Here is a 20,883-nt window from a genome sequence, read left to right on the forward strand (position 1 = left end):
CGCGTTGAGAGCACGGTAGTCCTGGACGAAGCGGAGTCCGCCGTCCTTCTTCTTGACGAAGAAGACCGGAGACGCCATCGGAGACTTGGAGGGGCGAATCCGGCCCGTCGAAAGCCCTTCCTCGATGAACGCGTCGAGCTCGCGTTGCTCGAGGGGCGAGATGGGGTACACCTTGCAGTTGGTGGGCTTAGCGTCGGGGACGAGTTCAATGGCGTGGTCCCAGGCTCTCCGCTCCGGTAGCGTGTCGAAGGACTCCTTGTTGAAGACGTCCTGGAACTCCTTAGCCCAGTCCGGGATCTCGGAGGGCGGTGGGGCGGAGTTCTTGGCGAAGGCTTCGGCCAGACGCTGTGAGACGGTGCTACCTGCGCGTATCTCCTCTGAGGGACGGAACGAGGTGTAGAAGATGCGGTCACCATCTTCGAGCTGGTCATCTTCGTCATCCGAGTCCGAGTCCGGCGTCAGATCAGGCAGGTCGGAATCGAGACCGGAATCGGAATCATCTCCGTCCTCAGGGCCAGAGAGGTCCATAGTGCAAACCGAGGGGAACGGGCTGGAGCGGAGACGCTTCTGAAGCGACCGGAGTCGCCGCAGCTCGGTCCGCTCGACGCGCTCTTCCTCACGGCAGGTCGAGCAATTGGGGGCACCGTGTCATCTTGACCTCCTTGGTTTCCCAATTGATCTCTGGGTTATGCTTCCGCAACCAGGAATACCCCAGGATGAGGTCTTGCTTGCCAAGATGGGTGACGGCGAGTTGAACACGCTCGGAATGGCCTTTGTAGCGTAAGACCAAGTCCGCGATCTGGTTGATGGAGCCGGCGTCGTTCGGAGTGCCATCAACGTTAAAGACCGGAATCGGTTGCGCTAGGGTGCGGACCGGAATGCCATTCCGGCGACATAGTTCGTGTCGATAAAGTCGGAGGTGGCACCACAGTCAACCAGGCCAGAGAGCGAGAGCTTAAGCGCTGGTAGTGGACTCTAGCTCCAACGGGAGGTGGAGGGAGTTCACTCCAGGGGAAGCAGCGACAGTGTACTGCTTGGGCAGTTTCTTTTCCCAGGCAGTGAGGCGGCGAAGGACGATGACCGGAGTCGCGGGCGGAGTCGGAGACGGAGTCGAGGCGGGGGCAGGAGAGGGTGTGTCTTTCGTTTCGGGCTCATTGTAGGGCAAGGAACTGCATTCATCATACAAAGAGGCAAAACGATTTATAGACGCGAACGAGGGCACACCAGTCACTCGTCGCGGGGACAAAATCCTCTCCGGCCATCGACTCCGCTGCCGTCTCCGGCAGGGCAGCTGTGTCCGTGTAGCGGGCGATCAACTCCGCTAACATCTCGTCACCGAGTTGTTGGATCACCTCGTCGAGGATGTCCATCGAGCGGACATCGGCGGGGAGGGGGCAATCCCGGGCGAGATGGTTTGGGTCGCCGCACCTGAAGCAGGCGCGGCGAGGGGCACCCCGAGCCCTGGTGCAATCCAACTCCATTGGGACGGGAGCTGGAGGCGCCGGAGCGGGGGGCGCGGGCCGCGGGGGGCACGACCGGAGCCACCGGGCGGAAGGGGGCCGGAGCTGGGATGCGGTTGACCGGAAACGGAGTCCGAATCAAACCGCCAGGCGTCTTGGGGGCGGCTGACTTGATCAGCTTGGCCCGGACCAGGGCCTCGTATTGACGGAAAGCCCGGGTGCGCCAGCTAAGGTAGTCCCGGAGGTCCGGGGGTCGTTCGAGGACATGATTCCGTTGTTGATCAGGGGGTCAAGTCCGTGGCGGAACTTGGTCACCTTGACCAACGCGTCTTCGAATCCGGCGAGGTCCATCAGGTCCTCGAAGTCGTCGGTGTACTGGTAGACATCCTTTGTGCCCATGTGATAGGCGGAAGTCTCCAGTTTGGAGAGAGCATGATCTTGCTCATTCTCCTCGACGAACCGGAGTCGGAACTCGGAAACGAACAAGCCCCAGGACGGAAACGGAAACGGGGCTTTGCTTCCGTGGCGCTCCGCCCATTGCTGAGCGGGTCCTTCTGCCATAAACGACATGGCATAGCGGACGGCCTTTTCCTCGCTCGCCTCTCCGTTGACCACGAAGGCCTCAGGGGCAAGGCGGGGCGAGGTGCGGACCGCGAGAGGAACGCGCGGCCGCGTTTCCGGTCGCCGTTGAAGGTGAACGGGGGGTTTGGTCGCAAGACCAATTTTGAGGCGAGGTTGATGTCGCCAAAAAGGGCTTCGAGTCGCCCTGGACCGGAGTCGGAGTCGGAATCGACGTCTCCGGCGAAGGTGTTTGGGGTCCGCCAGCATTATTAGCGGCGGCAGCGGCAGCGGAAGCCTGGTTGGTGAGTAAAGCAAGGGCCTCAGTTAGGCTATCAATTTTCGCCTCGAGTGAGTCCAGCCGGGCGTCTGCGGTAGGAGTGACTCCGGACGGCATGACGGGTGCGGGGACCACAGGAGTAGAGGAGGAGGGGACAAGTGGCAGGGGCGGTGACGAGGGCGGAACGGACTCGTACTCCGAGCCTGAGTCAGCGCCGAACCTGGCAATCTTGTCCGGTTGATCCCGTAGAGAGTTTCTTCTGCTGTAAGGGCAACCCCGGAGGCCTGAGATCAAGGTCCTAGCAGGGGAGGATCCGAAGAGTGAACATTGGTAAGTGAATACAAATGAAGCTGACCTAGCAGGGGAGGATCCGAAGAGAAGAAACTCTAAGGGTCCGCCTGCTAGGTAGCTGACTATATACTGCTTGTCCGTAGCTGCCGCTGTCGGGCACAGAAGGCTTGGGCGGCGTCGCAGGCGAGGTCCCAGGGCGACCGTCGGGAGGGCGTTGACGGATCGGTGATTGTGCGGGCGAGATGGAGGGCCGGACCGGAGTCGGAACCGGAGTCGGACCGGAATCGGGCGCGTCTCCGGGCCGAAAGGGAGGTTCCCCTGACACTACCCTACATTTGTGGACGTGTTTTGCATCGGCAGTGGCAAAGCCCTGGGGAGATTTTCTCTCCTCTCAAGCCTCAAACTTTGCATCTAGGTGAAAAATGGATAGCCCACCCTGTCATAGGCCTATCATGTGTTTAAAGGTTCCAGACCTACACATATGCACATATTCATACATAATTGTTTTTGCACAAAGAAAAAAGTTTCACAAAGATGGAATTTTTATCCCACTTTTTGATCACATCAGTGGTCACATGACGTGAATCATGGGAACATATTACCTTATATGGCAGGAGGGTGAGGGGGGGGGGGTCCCCAGAGGGTTGGAAAAAAACTTTCCGACCCTATATCCATGTTTTGAATTTGAACCCCCCTTGTCATGGGCCTGAAAGTATATACTTAGATGTAAGTATAAGGGTTGAGAACTATAGAAATTAGAGTATACACTATATTTTCAGGTTCTTTATTCCCATATAAGGCTCAAATCTTTCATATCCCCCTCCCCCCACCCCATGTGCCTGATAAGATATTGAATACCAGTTTATAGGCCAATTGAATACCTTCCTGCTCATATATAACATGTTAGGAACAGATAAGAACTCATTAAGATATGACCCTACCACTATTTTGAAAACTCAGGGTTGAGTCAGTAATTTGCATTTTCTGACTCAACCATTGACTTTGAAGCATAGGTCTAAACTGAATAGTAACATGTATTAAGGGTCCCTACAATCTGGTAACATTTATTAGAAAGTTGGAGGTCAGACCCTTGGGGTTGACTTGAGGGTTAACTTGAGGGTTGACTCTCAAGTCACTGATATACATATAATATCTCTTACAATTTCTCCAATGTATATACTGACAATTTTAATCACAATTTCTGGCATGAATAAATTTGAGATTTCAACAATGATTTCATTGTACTGTAAACCTACAGTTTCAGCAGTGGAGAAATGCAAATAGAAACAAAGAGAATCTATGTGCATTTCTTGTCAGACTGCAGGTCGGGATGTGCAAGGACTTCTCCTAAGAACGCGCGCCCGGAACAGAACAGACGGATAGTCGGGCCCGCAAGTACGGCGGGCGGGGTAGATCGAAACCGAAAGGGCCCGTGAACTCGGTCCCTTGCCGTAGTCGGTGGTCGAAGGTTCGAATCGGGTCGTGTCGGGCCCGATGAGTCGATAGCGTCTCCTCGCATGGAGTAAGGTAGTTCTTCAGACGATCTAAGCGATAGAGTACAGGGTACACTATCGCGCCTTATATACGCGGGCCCGCAAAGGGGGTGATCGGACACCCTGGCCTCTCCTCCTCCTCCTCGCTCCCGTTCCTGGCCGCAGAGGGGACGATCGTACATCCCTTGCGGGCCAGGCGCTACTCCTGACCTCCTAGCACTCCTCCCCAGTCCCCTTGTGTCGAGTTGGGCTCAGCGACGGCTCGACGCGTCGTTCTCGGTCACGTGCTTCCCACGTGTGCCTTCCGGGGCGCATGTTCCCCGTCGTCACGTGCTGCGTGTTACGGGCCCGCAATGGCCCGACACCAGCGCCGGAGCGGACGGGCCGGGTCTTATCCGTGACATTTCTCCACTGCTGATTTCCTTTGTATCATCTGTGCTGAAACTGTCAGTGAAATCCTTTGTTTCACTGTCAGTTTCGCCACATTTGATGCGCGTGATATCATGACCAAATATATGTGCACAGATATCAACCATTTCAGGAATGGTTTCAGTCCCATAGATAGTTTTCATCTCAGACTGTCTAAAACTAGTATATATTTGACTAAAATCATTCTCAGTTTCAAAAATGTATATTTTGGGCAAATCTCCATAGGTTGATTTGGTTCTAGATTCTACCAGAATCTAGAACAGTTTCTACTTTAAGGGATATTTTACCAAATCTGGTGTGTTTGGGTTACCTTAAAGGCTTCATTTCAGCTGCTGCCAGTTGTATTGCTCTAGACCTAAGCAAGGAATGACACAAAGAGTAGGAGTAGGACTAGGAGGAATAGAAGCCATACAAAACTTGAACAACTGTGCTACTCAGGTGGCCTGTAGCCCCGCTGCCCCAGTCTGACCAAAGTTCAACCCGAGACATCTTCACTAAATGTCTGGGCCTTCCTGGCCTCCAGCGTTGCCCAGTCACCCAGGTCAAATATTCGCGGGAGCGCCTCCCAGAACGCCTCGTCTGCCAGGCGCTTCAGGCGGCGCATCTCCCCCAAACACCCGCCACAGACATGCATGTCCGCCATCGCCTTCCACCACGCCTCGCCCCAGAGGTCGAGCGGCATCACATACTGCTCCTTCGGCGACTCCCGCATCTGCTCCGTGCGCTTCCGGTAGGCCAAACGCGTCTCGGGACAGGCGGCGGCCGGCGACGCCGGCTTGGTGCATTGCGTAATCTGCCGCGGCTGCCAGAGGAAGTCGAGCGCCTGCGTGCGCCATTCGAGGTCGAGCTTTCGCACGGCATCGCCCCAGCGGCGCTTGTCCGCCAGCGACAGGTCGGAGGCGAGCACGGGGAGGGAGCTCTTGGAGCGTGTGAGGCGGTAGAAGGCCATCGGGAGGAGCCACTCGAGCCGAAAATCACGCGCGATGAGTATGATCTCGATGCAGAGCTCGGCGCTGGCGCCGTTGACGAATGACGCGGGCATCGCCGTAAGCGTGTACCAATCATCCAGCGTGGTCGGGTGGGTACGAGCGAGATGGGCGAGCGCGCGCCGCTGCAGCCAGCCAACGTCGTATTTGTGGCTCAGTCGGAGGACAGGCCGCAGTTTCTCGAAGGTAACCGCAGCCGGCGGGGACTCGAAGAAACTAATTATGACTCAGCAGGGACTTGTGTGCGGAAACCGGCGTGCGAACCTTGGGTACATTATCCCGCGCAGAAACGCCGCCATGTCTCCCGCCGAGTCCGAGACCGCCACCACTAGACACCCGTCAATCTTCTCGGCGTCGGCCGGGACGGGAATGGACAGCATGTCGCGAAAGAATGCCGAGTGTGTCGCCAGATATTGGCCAGACACGCGAAATAGGGTGTCGTCCGCGCGGATGATCAGCCCGCAATCCTGGAAGTACAAACCTTCAGCGCGCTTAAGATCCGGACTGCCCGACGTCTGAGCCACGGCCATGTCCGTGTCGGCGCTCATTTGTGGTGGTGGTCTGGGAACAACCTGTGATAACACTGCCTCAATGATCGGCAGAATCATGTGAGGAATATGATCTATGTATTTGCGTCTCCGAGTCTCTGCAAAGTCCACGTATTAGTACATTACCTACTCTATGTTCTACGGTGCGACGCGGCTGGGGACAGTCACTCTCGAATCTGCATCCCAATACGTCGAAAACAGCCCCGTCTCTAGGCTCACACCGTCCTCAGTTGTATGCGTGCGATGCGTGCCGACGGGAGTGGCGTGCCTCGAGACAGCAGGGTCGCGGATGTTCAGCATCAATCGCGATATCATGATAGACGAAACGCTACTGGGTGATAAGCCGTGAAAATATGAAGTTTGGCAGACGGACATATTGGTGAAAGTATCGAGGATGCCACGTGTAAAGTCCTGGGCTCTTTATAAGTTCGGGAGGCCGAAGGAAACTTAGCGTACCTCCCCGACCTGGAACACGATGAGTTTCGGGCTTCTACTGTAGAGCAGCAGATACGCACCGCAAAACTGACAATGTTCCCAATGTTACAGAGGATCATAACGCTGGCAGCAGTCAGCGTCCACTGGCATGTCGGACCCGAACGGCATACCCGAAATACAGACACCCTAGATTTTGTTTCAGTACTTGCTTCAACTGGAAGACAACAGGACTCGCCATCGCGCATCAGGATACCAACCAGCCCCATGCTGCCCCTTATCCGGCCTACTCCCACTCCACGCACGCCGAGCGAAACGACGGTGCGATACAGCGTCAGCGCGAAGATCATAGAGTCGAAAAGGCCCATCGCGGACCATGCGACTATCAAGCCCGTACTTCTGCGCGCAGGTCAGTAAAATCCGAAGTAGCTGGATATGATTTAGATGTACTCGCTGGATGGGATGCTTCGCGCACAGCCGGTCTGCAGCGCGAACGTTTTGCCCGCCTCTCCGGGGGTCGTGTGGAGTCCGCCCCACTGCAGAAAAAGGTATTCAGTGAGAGCCACGCTAAGGGACAAGCGGACGCACTAGGCCGACGGCAACCATAATGAGACCAAACGCAAGCATGCCGACGAGGACGGACCGGGATTGGTCATAGAGCGCGTATGTGCGGAGAAGAAGCATGACTATCGGTAGTTTGAGCACTGTACATTGACAGTCCTGAGCCTTGAAGCATACCTCCCACGAATACCTGTACGACCAGTACGAAGTAGCGATGATACGTTTCGAGGTCGTCGCAGCTGAATGAGCGGATGAATCTGGGAGAGAGAGTTATAGCAGCGGCGAGGACTCACAACTATAGCCAGTCAGCTCAGTCCAGATATCCAATTGTCGACACGCACTTTTAGCTTCCGTTCCCCCGGCTTTGCACCCCAAAACTGCAGCACCACGACGGGCACGTTGCCCAACAGCGTCGCATAGCGGTTGACGAAGAACAGCACGCTGGGGACACTTGCGCGGGCTCGGGTCCGGACGAGTGGCGCCCAGTACCGCGCCACCTCCCACTCGAGCGTAAGCAGGTAGTCGTAAAAAAGCAGCGCTGCGGAATGCGTCGGAGCTTGAATTTGTGGGGCCGGCGGGACTTACTGAAGGCGGCAATGTTGATGTAGTGGTTGAGGGTTCTGCGAGACGACAGTTTAGCAGCGCACGCAATGCATATGGTCGTAGGACTCACATCTGCTGGTGCACGTCCGCGGGCATATGCGTCGCGCCACCGTCCGTCATAGTCGAGACCGCGGGCCGCACATCTACGGGAGGTATGACAGTCTGCCTGCCTTGGACGCAGGAAGGGGTCGATGCAGCGGTCGCACAACGTGGAAGTGGGAGGCAAAGAAGAAAACGCCATTCCGGCTATTCGCCAGCCCCATGACGTGTGATTGATTGCATTATTGCGTAAATGCGCAAATGCCGCTCAACAGCCGCATTCCGGCTGTCCGACAGCCAGGCACAAGTATACAACACCCAAGCAGACCGGTGGTTGACACACCGGGGTTCCTGCCAAAAAATGGGCCCTGAAGCGGGATTTATTGATGATAAATAGTAGCCAAAAAAAAGATATATATTTTAACAACTTGGAAAGATAATATAACTTGATTTATAAGAAATTGGAGCATATATTAAGTCATCAGATTGGACTTGACTTAGAGCCAATCACAGGGCCTGGTTTTTAAAAAAATTTCTAGGTTATCAAACCTGTTTTATAAAAAACCTTCTCAGACCCCTGTTTTTAAACCATTTTTTTTAGTTTATAAACACCTTCACTGAGATTCAAGTTGCCAAAATGAACCAAATTTTCCATTTTAGGCAAGGGGGCATGTGAATGGCGGATAAGATAAGATATACCATAAAAGGAAATATTTGATCACACATGTCTGTTAAGCACAGTTCCATAGCACTTTCAGTCTCTGCATTCTGGGCAGGGAGCCCTTCCCAAAGTCCCAAGAACATGGACATCATCTTTCTGCCCCAAGGCCACCAATGCCGCTCCAGTTGCTACTGTCACAAGCTGGACTGCCAGTCTATACTCACTGGCAGTACTAGCAGGATTGTGACAGGTAGGACAGACCATGGTTTTGCAATCTGTTGTTCTTCATTCTGACATGGTGGCTTTTGGCCAATGAGAAGCTTGATAGAGCTGGCACATGCACTTCCCTTTGGCCTATGATTATGGTACAGCTTGCAAAGAACTTCCAACAAGTTCCAAGGCCTATTCAATGGTCAAGCAAGCATTCTGAGGCTATTGTGCATTTACCCAGCCCATTATTAGCCTAATAAAACCTAAATATAATCATTGACAGAAATTATTTTAAGCCCTCCCAGGGTGACCAACCACCCAGCATGTAGTCAGATTGTCACATCATGATGCCCCTTGATTTTAGGATATCTGCTTTAGTATCCATGGTGCCTTATATTAGCTTGGAAAAAAAGGCTATTTTTACTATATATCAAAGTTTGATCGTCTTGATGGTTATTTGATCATATCAACAGCAGCGGATAGCACCCTCTTCTTGTCCTACAGGATGAAGTTTATAACAAAATCAGGACAATTAGTTCTGATTTGGCCAGAAACATTGTCAAGAGCGTTCACCTCCTCTTGGATGCTTACTAATACAAACATTAAAAACAGGGCATTCTGGGAGAAGGTGTTGAGAAACAAATAAAACAGGAGTGTTTTAAACCTGGTTTCAAAACACCCTAATAAAAACAAGGCCCTAAATCACACTGGAAATTCAAAGAAAAAAAGGCCACTGGAAGCAGGATTTTTATGTGACAAATGTCTGTCAAAATCAATACCCCTGATTGTTTGCAAACCAAGGCCCTTGATTTCCATGCATATGACCAGAACATTACCAAATAAGGTAATTCCCCAGTGCAACTATATCCAGGGCCTTGATTTAGCAGCAATCAGCCTGTCATTTTTGGCACTGGATCCTTGCCATATAAATCCAGCTTCGAGTGGCCCTTTTTGCCCAAATTGCCAGTGTGCAATATCACCTGACAACTTTGCGGCTATAATTAATGCACCAAATATGCTACAAGATATAAGACCACATATATAAACAATGGGGGCCAGCACCAAAGTACACCTATAATAAGTATAAGGGCATAGTAAGGGGAAAAAGAAGACATACACAAGATAAAGAAAACAAACTAAACATCTAAAGTATATAAGGAAACAAGCAAAAGGCCAAATGGGATGACATTCAAATCATTCAATAGATTTATAAGGGCAACCCCGGAGGCCTGAGATCAAGGTCCTAGCAGGGGAGGATCCAAAGAGAAGAAGCTCTAAGGGTCTGCCTGCTAGGTAGCCGACTATATACTGCTTGTCTGTAGCTGCTTGTCCGGCGGACAGCTTGCATTATGCGTTATATGCCCCGGACAGTTGATCGAAATGGGACAGTGCCTTGAATGGTCCCAGACAGCAGTGGGAGAACTTCTCCAAGGGGCGACTCATCCTTGATCTCACCCTTACAGTACCCACTATAGATTGCTAGGCTTACTCATACAACAAGATGTGACACTGGTATCTATGTTATACAATGCCATAGTATGTCAATCAAGTGTCTGTGTTACATGTTACACTGTAAGGGCAACCCTGGAGACTCCGATGAAAGCCTAGCAGGGGAGGATCCAAAGCGTGAATAGAAGCTACGGAAATACATGGAGGGACCGACCTAGCAGGGGAGGATCCAAAGAGAAGAAACTCTAAGGGTCCGCCTGCTAGGGCGCCAACTATATACTGGTCGTCCGTAACTGCCGACGTAGAGCGCAGAAGGCCTGAGCAGCGTCGCAGGCTCTGTCCCAAGGTGATCGTTGGGAGGGTCTTGACGGATCAGTGATTGTGTGGGCAAAGGAGGCCAAGGACGAGGGTTAGGGTAGGTTGGAGCGTCCGAGGGGGTGCCCGTCGGATGCGCCTCGGATGTGCTTGGACGGTCCGAAGGAGGCCGAAGTGGGGGTTCCCCTGAGATACACAGCCAAAAAAAACTCCTTAGAAAAAAATTGCTAACATCAAAATTCAATTTTTTTTAGCCTTCTTGGGCACAAAACAATGGAAAATTGCAGGACACTTTCAAAATACTACAGTATGCATTAATTGATTGAAGGCCAGTTTCAGCTCTATACATGCTCTTACACAACATAGATGGTAATCTGTATGTACAGTTAGAACTGCAATGCAAGACCAGTCTGATACAAGACATTAAGTTTCTGAATCAGGGTATCAAATATAGCATACACTGCAACTACCCTTCGCGACCATGTTTTGTCGACAATCAGTGCACCTTATTCAAGCTCAAATATTTATCAAAAAATAGTGTCACATTTTTATTACCCTATTTGTCATATATGCAGGTGATATGTCATATGTGATGACAATTTGTCACTTGTTTGTGATACATTAGGTACACTTTGGTACTGCCCCTGATCTTTGATTAAAATATGGTCTTAGATCTTATGATATATCCTCCAATTCCTTTAGGGTGCAGTTTTTAAATATTTGAGTATTTAAAAATGGTTTATAATTTTCAGTCTCCCAAACTGGTGTTTATAAACTGGTGTTTATAAACTGGTTTATAAACCAGGCAACTAAACATGTGATATTTTTGATGGCATGATATAAATTTTTCCAGCCTTACATTCTAGCTGAAAGGGTTGCCTTCATACCTCTTTTCTCTCAGTAACCTGTGGTACAGGTGATAATTTACTATATACAAGTATACTAACCCGCGCCTTCGGCATGGGCAAAAGGTGGTTGCAGCGCCCGCACGGCCGCTCGCCTGCGGCTCGCAGCCGGCGGGCGGTATCCGAGGGGGGGGGGTGGTCACATGAATTTCACGTGCCATCAATCAAAACGCATCACTTTTTGCGTGACTTTCTGTCAATGCCGGCACGGTAGTGTTTTAATATTATAGATAATGTACAGGACTTATAATTAATAATGTTGATCAGCTAGCATTATTCCTTACAAATCAAGTCTATTTTCCTGGGATTTTATTTGTTATGTTTCCAAGTTGTCAATATAATCCTACTTCAGGGCCCATTTTTTGGCAGAAACCTCAGTGTGACAGACAGCCAACGCAGTGATTTGTTTCAGGTTCACCCTGTTGGCGGATCTGATATCCGCCGCATGATGATCGGATTCCATCAAGAATGCTGTGCACCCTTTTCCTCTTTCGTTCCCCCATGAGGGTCCCCGCGCTGCCGGTGGAGCTGCTGCACTACATCGCCGTGGAGGCGGACCACGATGCGCTGCTGACTCTGGCATGCACCAGCCAGGCGTTCCACGCCGTCGGCCAGCGCCTCATCTACCGCGACATCCGGCTGCGCTCGCCGCGCGAAATCGTGCGCTGCTTCGACGTCCTGCGGCGGCGGCCGGAGCGGGCGCGGGCTATTCGGAGGCTCTACATGTGCGTCGTCAACGTTGGCTTTAGCCTGTGTCTCATCCGCTACGGAAGCCGTGGACTGGACGGGAGTGTCAGACGGAGACTCCTCGGCGCTTTTTCTCGCCTTATCATTGCGGGCCTCAGGCATGCGATTCACATCAAAGAGATATATGTGCCCAGGTGCTTCCCCATCGCCAAAATCATCACACAGTCGGGGCTCTCGTTCCCCGCTCTCCATGCCTGGAACACAGTCGCGAGCATAGCGGACCCTCCTTTTCTGCACCCCACCTCGTCGAACTCCACCTCAGTTGGCATTCCGATGATGTGCAACTCCCGCTCCTTCCCGCCTTGGAATGTCTCACCGCGCCCTCCCGCACTGTGACGATGCTTCGGCCGAACAGCCTTCCGTCGCTCCAGCACGTGTCAATCGACTGGATCCCCGGAGAGGGGCTCTGCACGGCGGCGCTGCTCGCACTACAGAAAGTGGGCAGCCTCCCGAAGTCGCTGACCAACGCTTTGCGGGCCGTGGATGCGGGCTTGTTCCCCGCCATTGCCAAGCACGCGTGGTACATCGAGGAGTTGGTGTTCCTTCTCGACGACTACGACTTCGAGGAGTGGGAAGACCAAAATGTGTGTTACTCTGCTCCGTCCGACATGTCTCATGCGTTGCTCAGGCCTTCGAAGCGACCGTCGTGGAGGCCCTTCCGGCGTTGCACCACCTGGTCTCGCTCAAGCTCCTCCCTCCGCATGTGGAGTACAATCCCGATCTGGAAGTCGACGAGGACAAGGCGAACGACTTCGTGGACGAGTTTGCCCGCGTTTGCTACTACGGCGACCTGGTGCCGACGCTCAGCACGTGCATCCTCAACGGCAACTCGTACGCGCCGGAATGGACACGCCGGCCCCGGATCGTCCGGCCACCGCCCCGGTTCCCGCTGCCCGAGCGAACGCCCGTGGTCACGGGAGCGAAGCTCGAGCCGGCGACGGCCCAGGACGCGTGGCTCCCGCTGCTGCGGCGCCACCGGGTGATGACGACCGAGATCGGGCTCGAGGAGCTCCTGCATCTCGGCTGGCTCTACAACCACATCCGCCTCCTGAACGAGGACCCCACGGCCCCGGACGCGCCGGTGATCAGCGCAGACTTCCGGCGGCCGAATGCGCCGGTGTACCTGCGGCGCTGGCGCGAGATGTGCCGCGCGGCGGTCGGGCGGGGGGGAGACGTGGGTGTGGCAGGCGCAGCGGATGGTGGATGAGGTGAGGAGCTCGACGGAGTGGCGGGTGCAGCGCGAGGCCCATCGGCGTGTCAACGGTGCGGACCAGGAGGGAGACAATGGTGACGATTGAACGAGTCAGACAACATGTCGTGTTGGTGTACATGTGCACAGGTGAAATGGTGCAGTAAGTATTGAGAATCGAGCCTAGTGTGACTGACTACATAATCTAATAATATCTTGAAAATGACACCTTTTCTCGCGGGATTGTGAAGCCGCAGCGGGACACCGAAAACATCAAGCGAGGTCATGGATGAATGCAAATTTCATGTTGTGGAGGGAAAAAGCAAGTACAATACAGGGTGTCTAGGCAGCGGGTAACTGGGAAGATGTATACAGTCATCTGTAAAGCGTCGTAAATATAGATCATCATTATTGATATACAAAATCCTGCATTCTATGGCCGAACCACGACGCGGCTCCAAAAATAACGCGGGGTCGGTTCAGGCTGCGGGGGCCGCGTGGTTGCGATGGTGCCGGCGCATGTTCGATTTGACGTTGAACTGGCGCCCACAGCCGGGGAACGGGCACGGGTATGCTGCGAAGCGGATCAGCCGACGGGCAATGGAGGAGGAGGGGTGGAGCAGAAGGGTGGACAGCATGGGAGGGCGAGGACGCGGATCACTGGCAGGCGCGCCCAGGCCGTGTCAGCTGTCACCGCGCTTCTTATTGCGCCATCGCGGACGCCGCGGCGCGCAGGCCCATCGTCGATCCGCGCGAGGTGACGGCGATTGACGGGTCGGCCTGTCAGGCCGTGCGCCCGAGGTGCCAGAAGACGTGATGCCCTCACATCGCCATGCGGATACACGGAATGTGCGAGCTTCCGCGGGTCTCCCGAAGGGCAGAACAACGGACACCAAAGAAGCGGGCGGGAAGCTGCGGCCACTCACGCGTCGCACCAGAATGGGTGTTTTGGTGGGTTTTGAGGCTGCTTGGGCGGCTGAAGCGCCGGCGGCAGATCTGGCAGACGTGTCGTCGCGTTTCTTCATCGTCGCTGAGCGGCGGCAGGTCGCCCTCGCCCTCGCTCTGGTCGTCTTCCTGGCTCGAGTGCGATGACCGTGGCGACTTGGTGCCGCTGGTGAGCGGCGAGGCGGGGATGGCGAACGTTTGCGGGAGAGCCAGCGCAGCAGGGGTGGCCAGCTGGAGTCGGCGAGGGAGGAGATGCGGGGGGAAGGACCTCGTGTATGCTTGGGAGTGCAACACCATACCCCGCGCGGCTGGAACCAGCAGCGTGCGTGGCTTGAAACATGGGCAGTACCGTGTGGTGTGGAAGAGGGGAGCAAAGGGCGCTCCAACTGCATATTTATGGCGCATGACAGGCAGGCCGACCGCGGGCGGTGGCACCTTCCAACTTGGTGTGGGCACGGACCAGGGTCCACGATCTCACGGTGATAATCTCGGGCTAGAGAGAACCACGAATGTGATTGGCGCCTCGCCATTGCCGGCCCAGCTAAATACGTCGCGATCAACCTTCTCGGGGACGCTAGACTTAATTACCTCGCGGGCTGACCTCCTCGAATGACGTCCGCCGTCGACGCGCGCTGCCATTGGCTCTTGATCGGCGGCGTTCGTGTAGATCTCCCGAAGCCAGACAAAGAACGAGACCGTCGTCAACTCTGTGTGGTCAGACGGACCGAATCTTGACATCTCGCCTCATACCCAATGACTAAGACGTCTAAGAACGGCGACGGAACGGCATACCAGTGAATTATTCACGGCGCCACTCCATTTATAGACCGAGGAGCTGGCTCCCTGGCGGCTGGCGCCGTTCACTGCAATGGTGACTCGGAAACGTGCAAATACGGCTTCCCGGCCGGAACGCAATACAAGATGTCCAAGTGGAGACCTCGAAACTTCGACGAGCCCGAATTCGGGCAGGCCTCAGCGTAATGCCGGGCACTCAAATAGTAGCAAATGGGTTCGAAGACACGTTAATGGGACTTCGCTGTGCAGAAATCAGTGGCTGGAACGGACGAGGGGGTGGAACTGCTTGCCATTCTCGGGGTTGCGCTCCCGCGATCTGACGACCTCCTCTGCTTGCGTCCACATGTCCTTCTCTGGGCCAGGACGCACGCCGCGCTCCCAGTCGTTCCAGAACCCTGCGTACGTTGGCTCCAAATGCGGCTCCGTGGAGAAGTAATCAATGACAACCCTCCGATCCGCCAAATTCGCCTCCAGCTCTGTGTCTCGGACCTGCGCGAGCAAGAGTACTTGCAGACGCGGAGAGTCACGGAGGAGGTGCTGTATGAAGGTGATTCCCGGACGGGTGGGGGCAAAGTTGAAGCGAAGATGTGTCAGGCAGGGCACGGCGGGCAATGCGCGACAGACGCGAGCAAGGATGCTTCCATCGCTGTGGCCTGTGTCATGGAAGCTGATACCATCATGCAGGCTGAGATGCGTCACGTGCTGCAGCGCCGGGTGGCGCGGGTCGATGGCGCCAGGTTCTCCGGGGAAGAGGTGGCTGAGCGTCGCGGTCAAGCGCTGGATGCGCAGCGGCGCCAGTCCGCGAAGAACGTCGGGCTGCTGGAATAGATACGTCAGCCCGACGCTGCGCAGGCCACGGCACTTGTCGAGGATCTGGAGCACATCCGCCACTTTCCAGTGCCCGGTCGACTCCATAAGGACGTGCTTTACGTGGACGAAGTACGACGCGGGCTGCCGGCGGATTTCGGCAACGAAGGCGGCGGCATGCCGCGAGTGATTCAGACGGACGACGTAGAAGACGAACGGCGTTACCCTGCGGGCGGATAAGCGGAATTGAAGGTGGGCAAATGAGAAGACCGGCCAATGGTGTACGCGACGGGCGACGAGTGAAAGCATAGGAATCGATGCGAGGTCGGAGATGGCAGCCAGCTCGAAGACTTCGCGCTCCAATTCGGGCGGGAGACGGGGCTCAGGAAGAGCCATGTCGTCAGTCGTGGAAGAGTGAAAGCAAGTGAGTCATCGTGACTAAGCGCATGTGATCATCAACAAAACTATTTTGCGTTACCATCGTTTGACCGTCGTCTGTTCGAGTCCCGAACACCGCAACCAATTGTGTAATTATAAGGGTTTGTACATATACAATGCGTGCAACCACATGCGACATGGAGATGCTCAGTAAATGGTCTTAGAAGTCCACATGCCACTGAATCCGTTCGAGAGTCGAAGCTCACATGTGCCATTCTTTCGGCCGAAGCTGCCGCCATCGGTCCTGTCGCCGAGTTTTTCCCACACTCCGCATTTTTACTCTTGACCGCCATGTCGAAGCATGTCGATCTCCTTGGGATGTCCTCACTCTCCTCTCCGTCACTTCGAATCACCACTGCCACGGACGATCGATCGCGAAACACCAGAACATCCGCATTCTGCCTCTCTTTCGTGCCCTCGTCGCCCCAATTGGTCCTCCTTGTCGCATGCGAGAGGGCTTAAGAGAATGAGGCCAGTCCTCGTTACCTCCAGTGAGCTTCTAAATGTGTCTCAGGCACAAGACATCACCCTCAGTCAGGAGGAGGGGACAAATCCTAAGAAAGTCTAGACGCCGAGTTGTCCCTGACTCGGACAGGCTTCGTATATAGGCCCCGTCGCCGGCTTGTGGGTTCCGGCAAATTTTATTTCCCTTCACGCCAATGCCTGCTTTCCTGGAGGATGTCTTTGCGTGCGTGGACCGCTCTTTCGCGTTCCACAGACCACTACTGACCCGATTAGGCCCCCGCTCATCGGCACATGGATCAACTCCATGGTATACATGGTGGAGCTGCTCCTCGCGTACGAGTACTATACCAACAAACACCGTGCGCCGTCTTCATCGTGTTCTCCGGTCCATACATACTGACATCACCCACAAGTTCGTTCGCCAGGCGCAAATACCACCTTCGTGCGCTGGATCGTCGCCTTGCAATTGCTAATTGACACCGTGGGGACGATAGGAGATTCGGCCTTCGCTTATCTGGTATGTACCTCCTTGCGCCTGCCATGTTCGCTGAGCCTGAGGCTGATTGCAGATGCTTGTTACCCACTGGGGTGACATGGCCTACCTTGCATACAATGCGTGGCCTGGGGCTGTCTATGTGAGTCCCCACCATGTTCGCTCTCCGAAAAGGCTCACCGCTAAACAGTGCATAACGTCCGGTATCAGTGGCTTCATTGTCCAGCTTTACCTCGTCTGGCGCTACGGTATACTGTGGGTCGTTGGTTGTGGTGTTTGTGCGCGCTCATTCCCCACTAGGTCGAAAAACTACGTCATCTGCGGCATACTGGTACTCGGAGCGTTGACCGCCGTCAGCGGGGCCATTGGGCTCGGAATATTATCGATGGTACACCGAAGCACCAGCGACAGAAAGAAGATTGTGCCTATCTCCATGTTCGTTCAACAAGTTTTCTAAGTTAAATTCGTCTGAGTCAATGTAACGACAGGGTATGGCTTATCGCGTCTGTTGTGACGGACATTGGCGTCGCAGGCGCGCTGGTCATCACCCTGCGCGGCTTCAAGAGCAATTTTAAGAGCACGCGTAGCATCATCCACCGACTTATCGTAGGGGCGATCCAGACCGGCTCCGCCACCGCCGTCGTCGCCGCTGTGACGCTGATAACATTCGCGCTGTGGCCGAACACAGCCCTCTCCCTCGCGCCAGGCTTCTTTCTCGGCCGGCTCTACGGCTGCACGCTCCTGTTCAACCTCACCACGCGCCGGATGGGCGGCGCGGGCGACCCGAGCGACGCGTCTGACGAGCACTTCTCAGGCTCACGCGGCGCCTCGGGGACCGCTCGAGATCGTGATCGCGCGACGCGGCTGGATACGTTTGGCGGTATCCGTGTGTTCTTTTGCATCTGTTTCTGGCGACCCCGTGGGCTAACCCTTCGCGCACAGATGTCCACCAGATCGTGCAGGTTAACAATGACGACGATATTCGTGGCCTTGACTCGAAGCTGGCGCGCAGCGCGGTGGACGACACGGGCGACGAGGCCAGCGTGGGCGAGAGCAAGGCCCATATAGCGGGAGTTATTTAGCATTGATGCAGGTATGAGGGGTTATGTACTATTTATATGCGGCTTGTGCGCATCAGGTCTTAATGAAAGTTGTTTTACCATTGCCTTGATCTATTCACTGTCAAGCATGCCTGAATACTAAATTAAGCGGGATTTTGCTAATATACTGGGACTACATACATGTAATCTTATGATCTAAGTTGATATGATATCATCAGATAGTCTAGCACCTATATAAACCAAGCCCTACACCTCCACCCATTTCCTACCATTGAACAAGTGTTAGAGCTAGTCAATTCCTAAAGGCCTTAGGTGCTATATAACCCAGAATAGAGATATGCTAGAGGGGTAAGGTATCAGTTTCTAGGAGGTGGACTAGTACTTAGTAATATATTACAGTATTAGGTGTAGATCAGCAAATGATTGGTCAATGCTGACACAATTATTCACCTGTGACCATAGGTCACTTAATGAAAGTTGTTTGTATCGTCAAAATACACAACTTTGATTTTGTGACGATGTGTAACATTCTCTAATGATTATACAGTCAAATGGCAAAAATTTCCTTTTTAGGAAATTTGTCACACATCATGACACACAAGTAACAGTGTGTCCCTAGGCAGTGAGTCTAACCTGTTACCTAAGTCTCTAGAGACTTCAATTATTTATTATTATTTATAACATTAGAGATTGGGATGATAGCTTCTTTGTGACATGACATCACATACCATATACCAGTGTCACATCTTATTGTCTGAGTCTTACCACATCAAAATTATTTAGAATTATTTATACCTGATCTTAGATATTGACTTGTATCCTTCAGGAAAAGTTACCATATATGGAAACAGCATCAATCACATCAGATTATGTTGATTCATCCCCACACCTGTCGTATACACAAAAAAAAAATACTCCAAGTCTCAGGATTATTGGAGAATTATCTGAGCAAATATCATAGTATAGGCCCAGACGCTCTGCTAATATGTGAGGATATCTGGGATTGATAGGTGGATTATTTGAGATGAGATGATATTATACTCAGAGCCATATCCACCACTAAGCCTTGGCCCTATTGGTGCAGTGATTATAACACAAGATCGATCAAATGGCCCTGTGTGGGATATTATATTAAGAAGTTGTCTATGTTATCTATTTTATTGTTGTTACATGTTTGCTCCTATATAGTGGTTTTGTGTCTGGTGTTTCCCGCATTAAGGCCCTTGCACTGACTTAAAGTCTCAGAACCTGACCTAAAACGTTCTAAAAAGTGTTTAAACAGGTATGGCTACATCCCTGTAACAGAAGCCGGTCTGGAGTTCCGTCACACAGATCAGAGCGCGTAAAGAACAGGCGTAAAAGATAGATTCTTTCTGAAACTCTACCTAATACAGGCTATATATACTAAGGAAAAAAGAATGACATCATTAGAGTGCAGACATCAGCAGCAGCACACTGAATATTATAAGGAAGACAGATATTAGATTATTACACTGCAGCAGCGGCGGAGATGTGCTCTAGTCCGCTATAATCCCCTAGCCCATTGTTTTTGACTTCTCCCCTTTCCTAGTACAACAACTTATAATGCCTATCCAGTTAGCACCCTGCCCATTATCACCCAACAAGAATATAATAATCTCTTCCCAGGTCCCTCCTACTATCCTGTTATATATTATGTGTCTAATAGCATCAGCTTATGCAAAATAACCTCAGGCTCTATTTTACTTTATTTAATAATAGAAGCTATCTTAGAGGCCCTTAAGGCTTTGTCTGTTTCTTGTTTATCTAATGTCCAAGTATTGCTGATTTTGTGTACTAATGCTGCCTATGTAACCCTATTTATATTAGAAGTTCTTGTTAAATGATCAAAACCTTCAAGTTAGGGTATTAATATAGCAAGCCTCTATCTTATCTCTTTATTCTTAACTAAACCCTTGTTTAGACTCTACTCCTCAGTTACAATCAAGTGGATCTCCTAATACTGTGTTAAATATAGGCTGCTTGTTTAATTAGCAACTGATAATAATCTTATAAATATAAAAGATTAGACCTGAATAACTATTGCCTCAGGTTTTGCTTGTTTTATCCCTTTTACAAGTCATACATCTCTAAAGGTCTACATTCTGTCAGGGTTCGGGTCGGGCCGTCGGGCCCTATACGGCCCAACAGGCCCTCACCACTCTTAGAGCCCTAGGGCTTGACAAGCCCTCATAATTCACAAGCTCAAAGCACTGAGCAACAACACTAATATCCCAGAGAAGGGACATAATCACGGATCACGCTTTAGTCAGCCATCACGCCATCATGACCCGCCATCAGGGATCATGATGCGCCGCCGGACGCCCTTGACAGCGGGCCCAATCGGCCCTAGACAACCACAGGGCCCAGGAGGGAGCTCCTTACTGTTGCATTGTCAAACACTCCTTAGTGTCGACTTTAGCATGGCTCCTTTCTAGAGGAATGGTCCCTGGGCTCCTAGCGGAGCAACCAGGGACGACCAGAGGCATCCCCTGCTCCATTCTGATCGACCCTCAGCGGGCCCGATCGGCCCCTAGCGCCCACCGTATATAAAGACTAGAGTATTACTCCTGTACCTTAGGTTTAGCATTGAAGTCTCTTTCTTTGAACCCTACTCCGGCCTGGTCCTCTAGAGCGGGGTTGCTGCGATTATACCCCAGGAAAGGGGTGTCTAGACGACTTCCAACGCTCCAGGTTAGCTTGCC

The 20,883-nt window shown here is 52.8% G+C and overlaps 4 protein-coding genes across 4 annotated transcripts; 2 read left to right on the forward strand and 2 right to left on the reverse strand.

Annotated features, from left to right (window-relative positions):
* Window positions 1-4,986: 4,986 nt before the first annotated feature.
* MIND_01339300 (uncharacterized protein) lies at window positions 4,987-6,105 on the reverse strand (the record flags this gene model as incomplete). The annotated part of the gene is made up of 2 exons (XM_037369838.1): window positions 4,987-5,713; window positions 5,762-6,105. 2 exons carry the CDS (start codon window positions 6,103-6,105, stop codon window positions 4,987-4,989), a joined length of 1,071 nt encoding a protein of 356 aa, XP_037213834.1.
* Window positions 6,106-11,721: 5,616 nt separating this feature from the next.
* MIND_01339400 (uncharacterized protein) lies at window positions 11,722-13,174 on the forward strand (the record flags this gene model as incomplete). Its single annotated transcript, XM_037369839.1, has 4 exons — window positions 11,722-11,945; window positions 11,994-12,101; window positions 12,173-12,551; window positions 12,596-13,174. The coding sequence occupies 4 exons, from the start codon at window positions 11,722-11,724 to the stop codon at window positions 13,172-13,174; spliced, it is 1,290 nt and encodes a 429-aa protein (XP_037213835.1).
* A 461-nt stretch (window positions 13,175-13,635) lies between these two features.
* MIND_01339500 (C2H2 finger domain transcription factor mtfA) lies at window positions 13,636-14,542 on the reverse strand (the record flags this gene model as incomplete). The annotated part of the gene is made up of 2 exons (XM_037369840.1): window positions 14,083-14,542; window positions 13,636-13,730 (listed from the first exon to the last, which is right to left on the reverse strand). Exons 1-2 carry the CDS (start codon window positions 14,504-14,506, stop codon window positions 13,636-13,638), a joined length of 519 nt encoding a protein of 172 aa, XP_037213836.1. The 5' UTR covers window positions 14,507-14,542.
* A 2,258-nt stretch (window positions 14,543-16,800) lies between these two features.
* On the forward strand, window positions 16,801-18,181 carry MIND_01339600 (uncharacterized protein; the record flags this gene model as incomplete). Its single annotated transcript, XM_037369841.1, has 8 exons — window positions 16,801-16,829; window positions 16,880-16,965; window positions 17,020-17,123; window positions 17,176-17,241; window positions 17,290-17,354; window positions 17,400-17,534; window positions 17,588-17,985; window positions 18,042-18,181. 8 exons carry the CDS (start codon window positions 16,801-16,803, stop codon window positions 18,179-18,181), a joined length of 1,023 nt encoding a protein of 340 aa, XP_037213837.1.
* Between the last annotated feature and the right edge of the window lie 2,702 nt (window positions 18,182-20,883).

The sequence above is a fragment of the Mycena indigotica genome (genome assembly GCF_014461135.1).
Source record: "Mycena indigotica strain 171206Taipei chromosome Unknown Mind.scaff0015, whole genome shotgun sequence".
NCBI classification, from domain to species: domain Eukaryota; kingdom Fungi; phylum Basidiomycota; class Agaricomycetes; order Agaricales; family Mycenaceae; genus Mycena; species Mycena indigotica.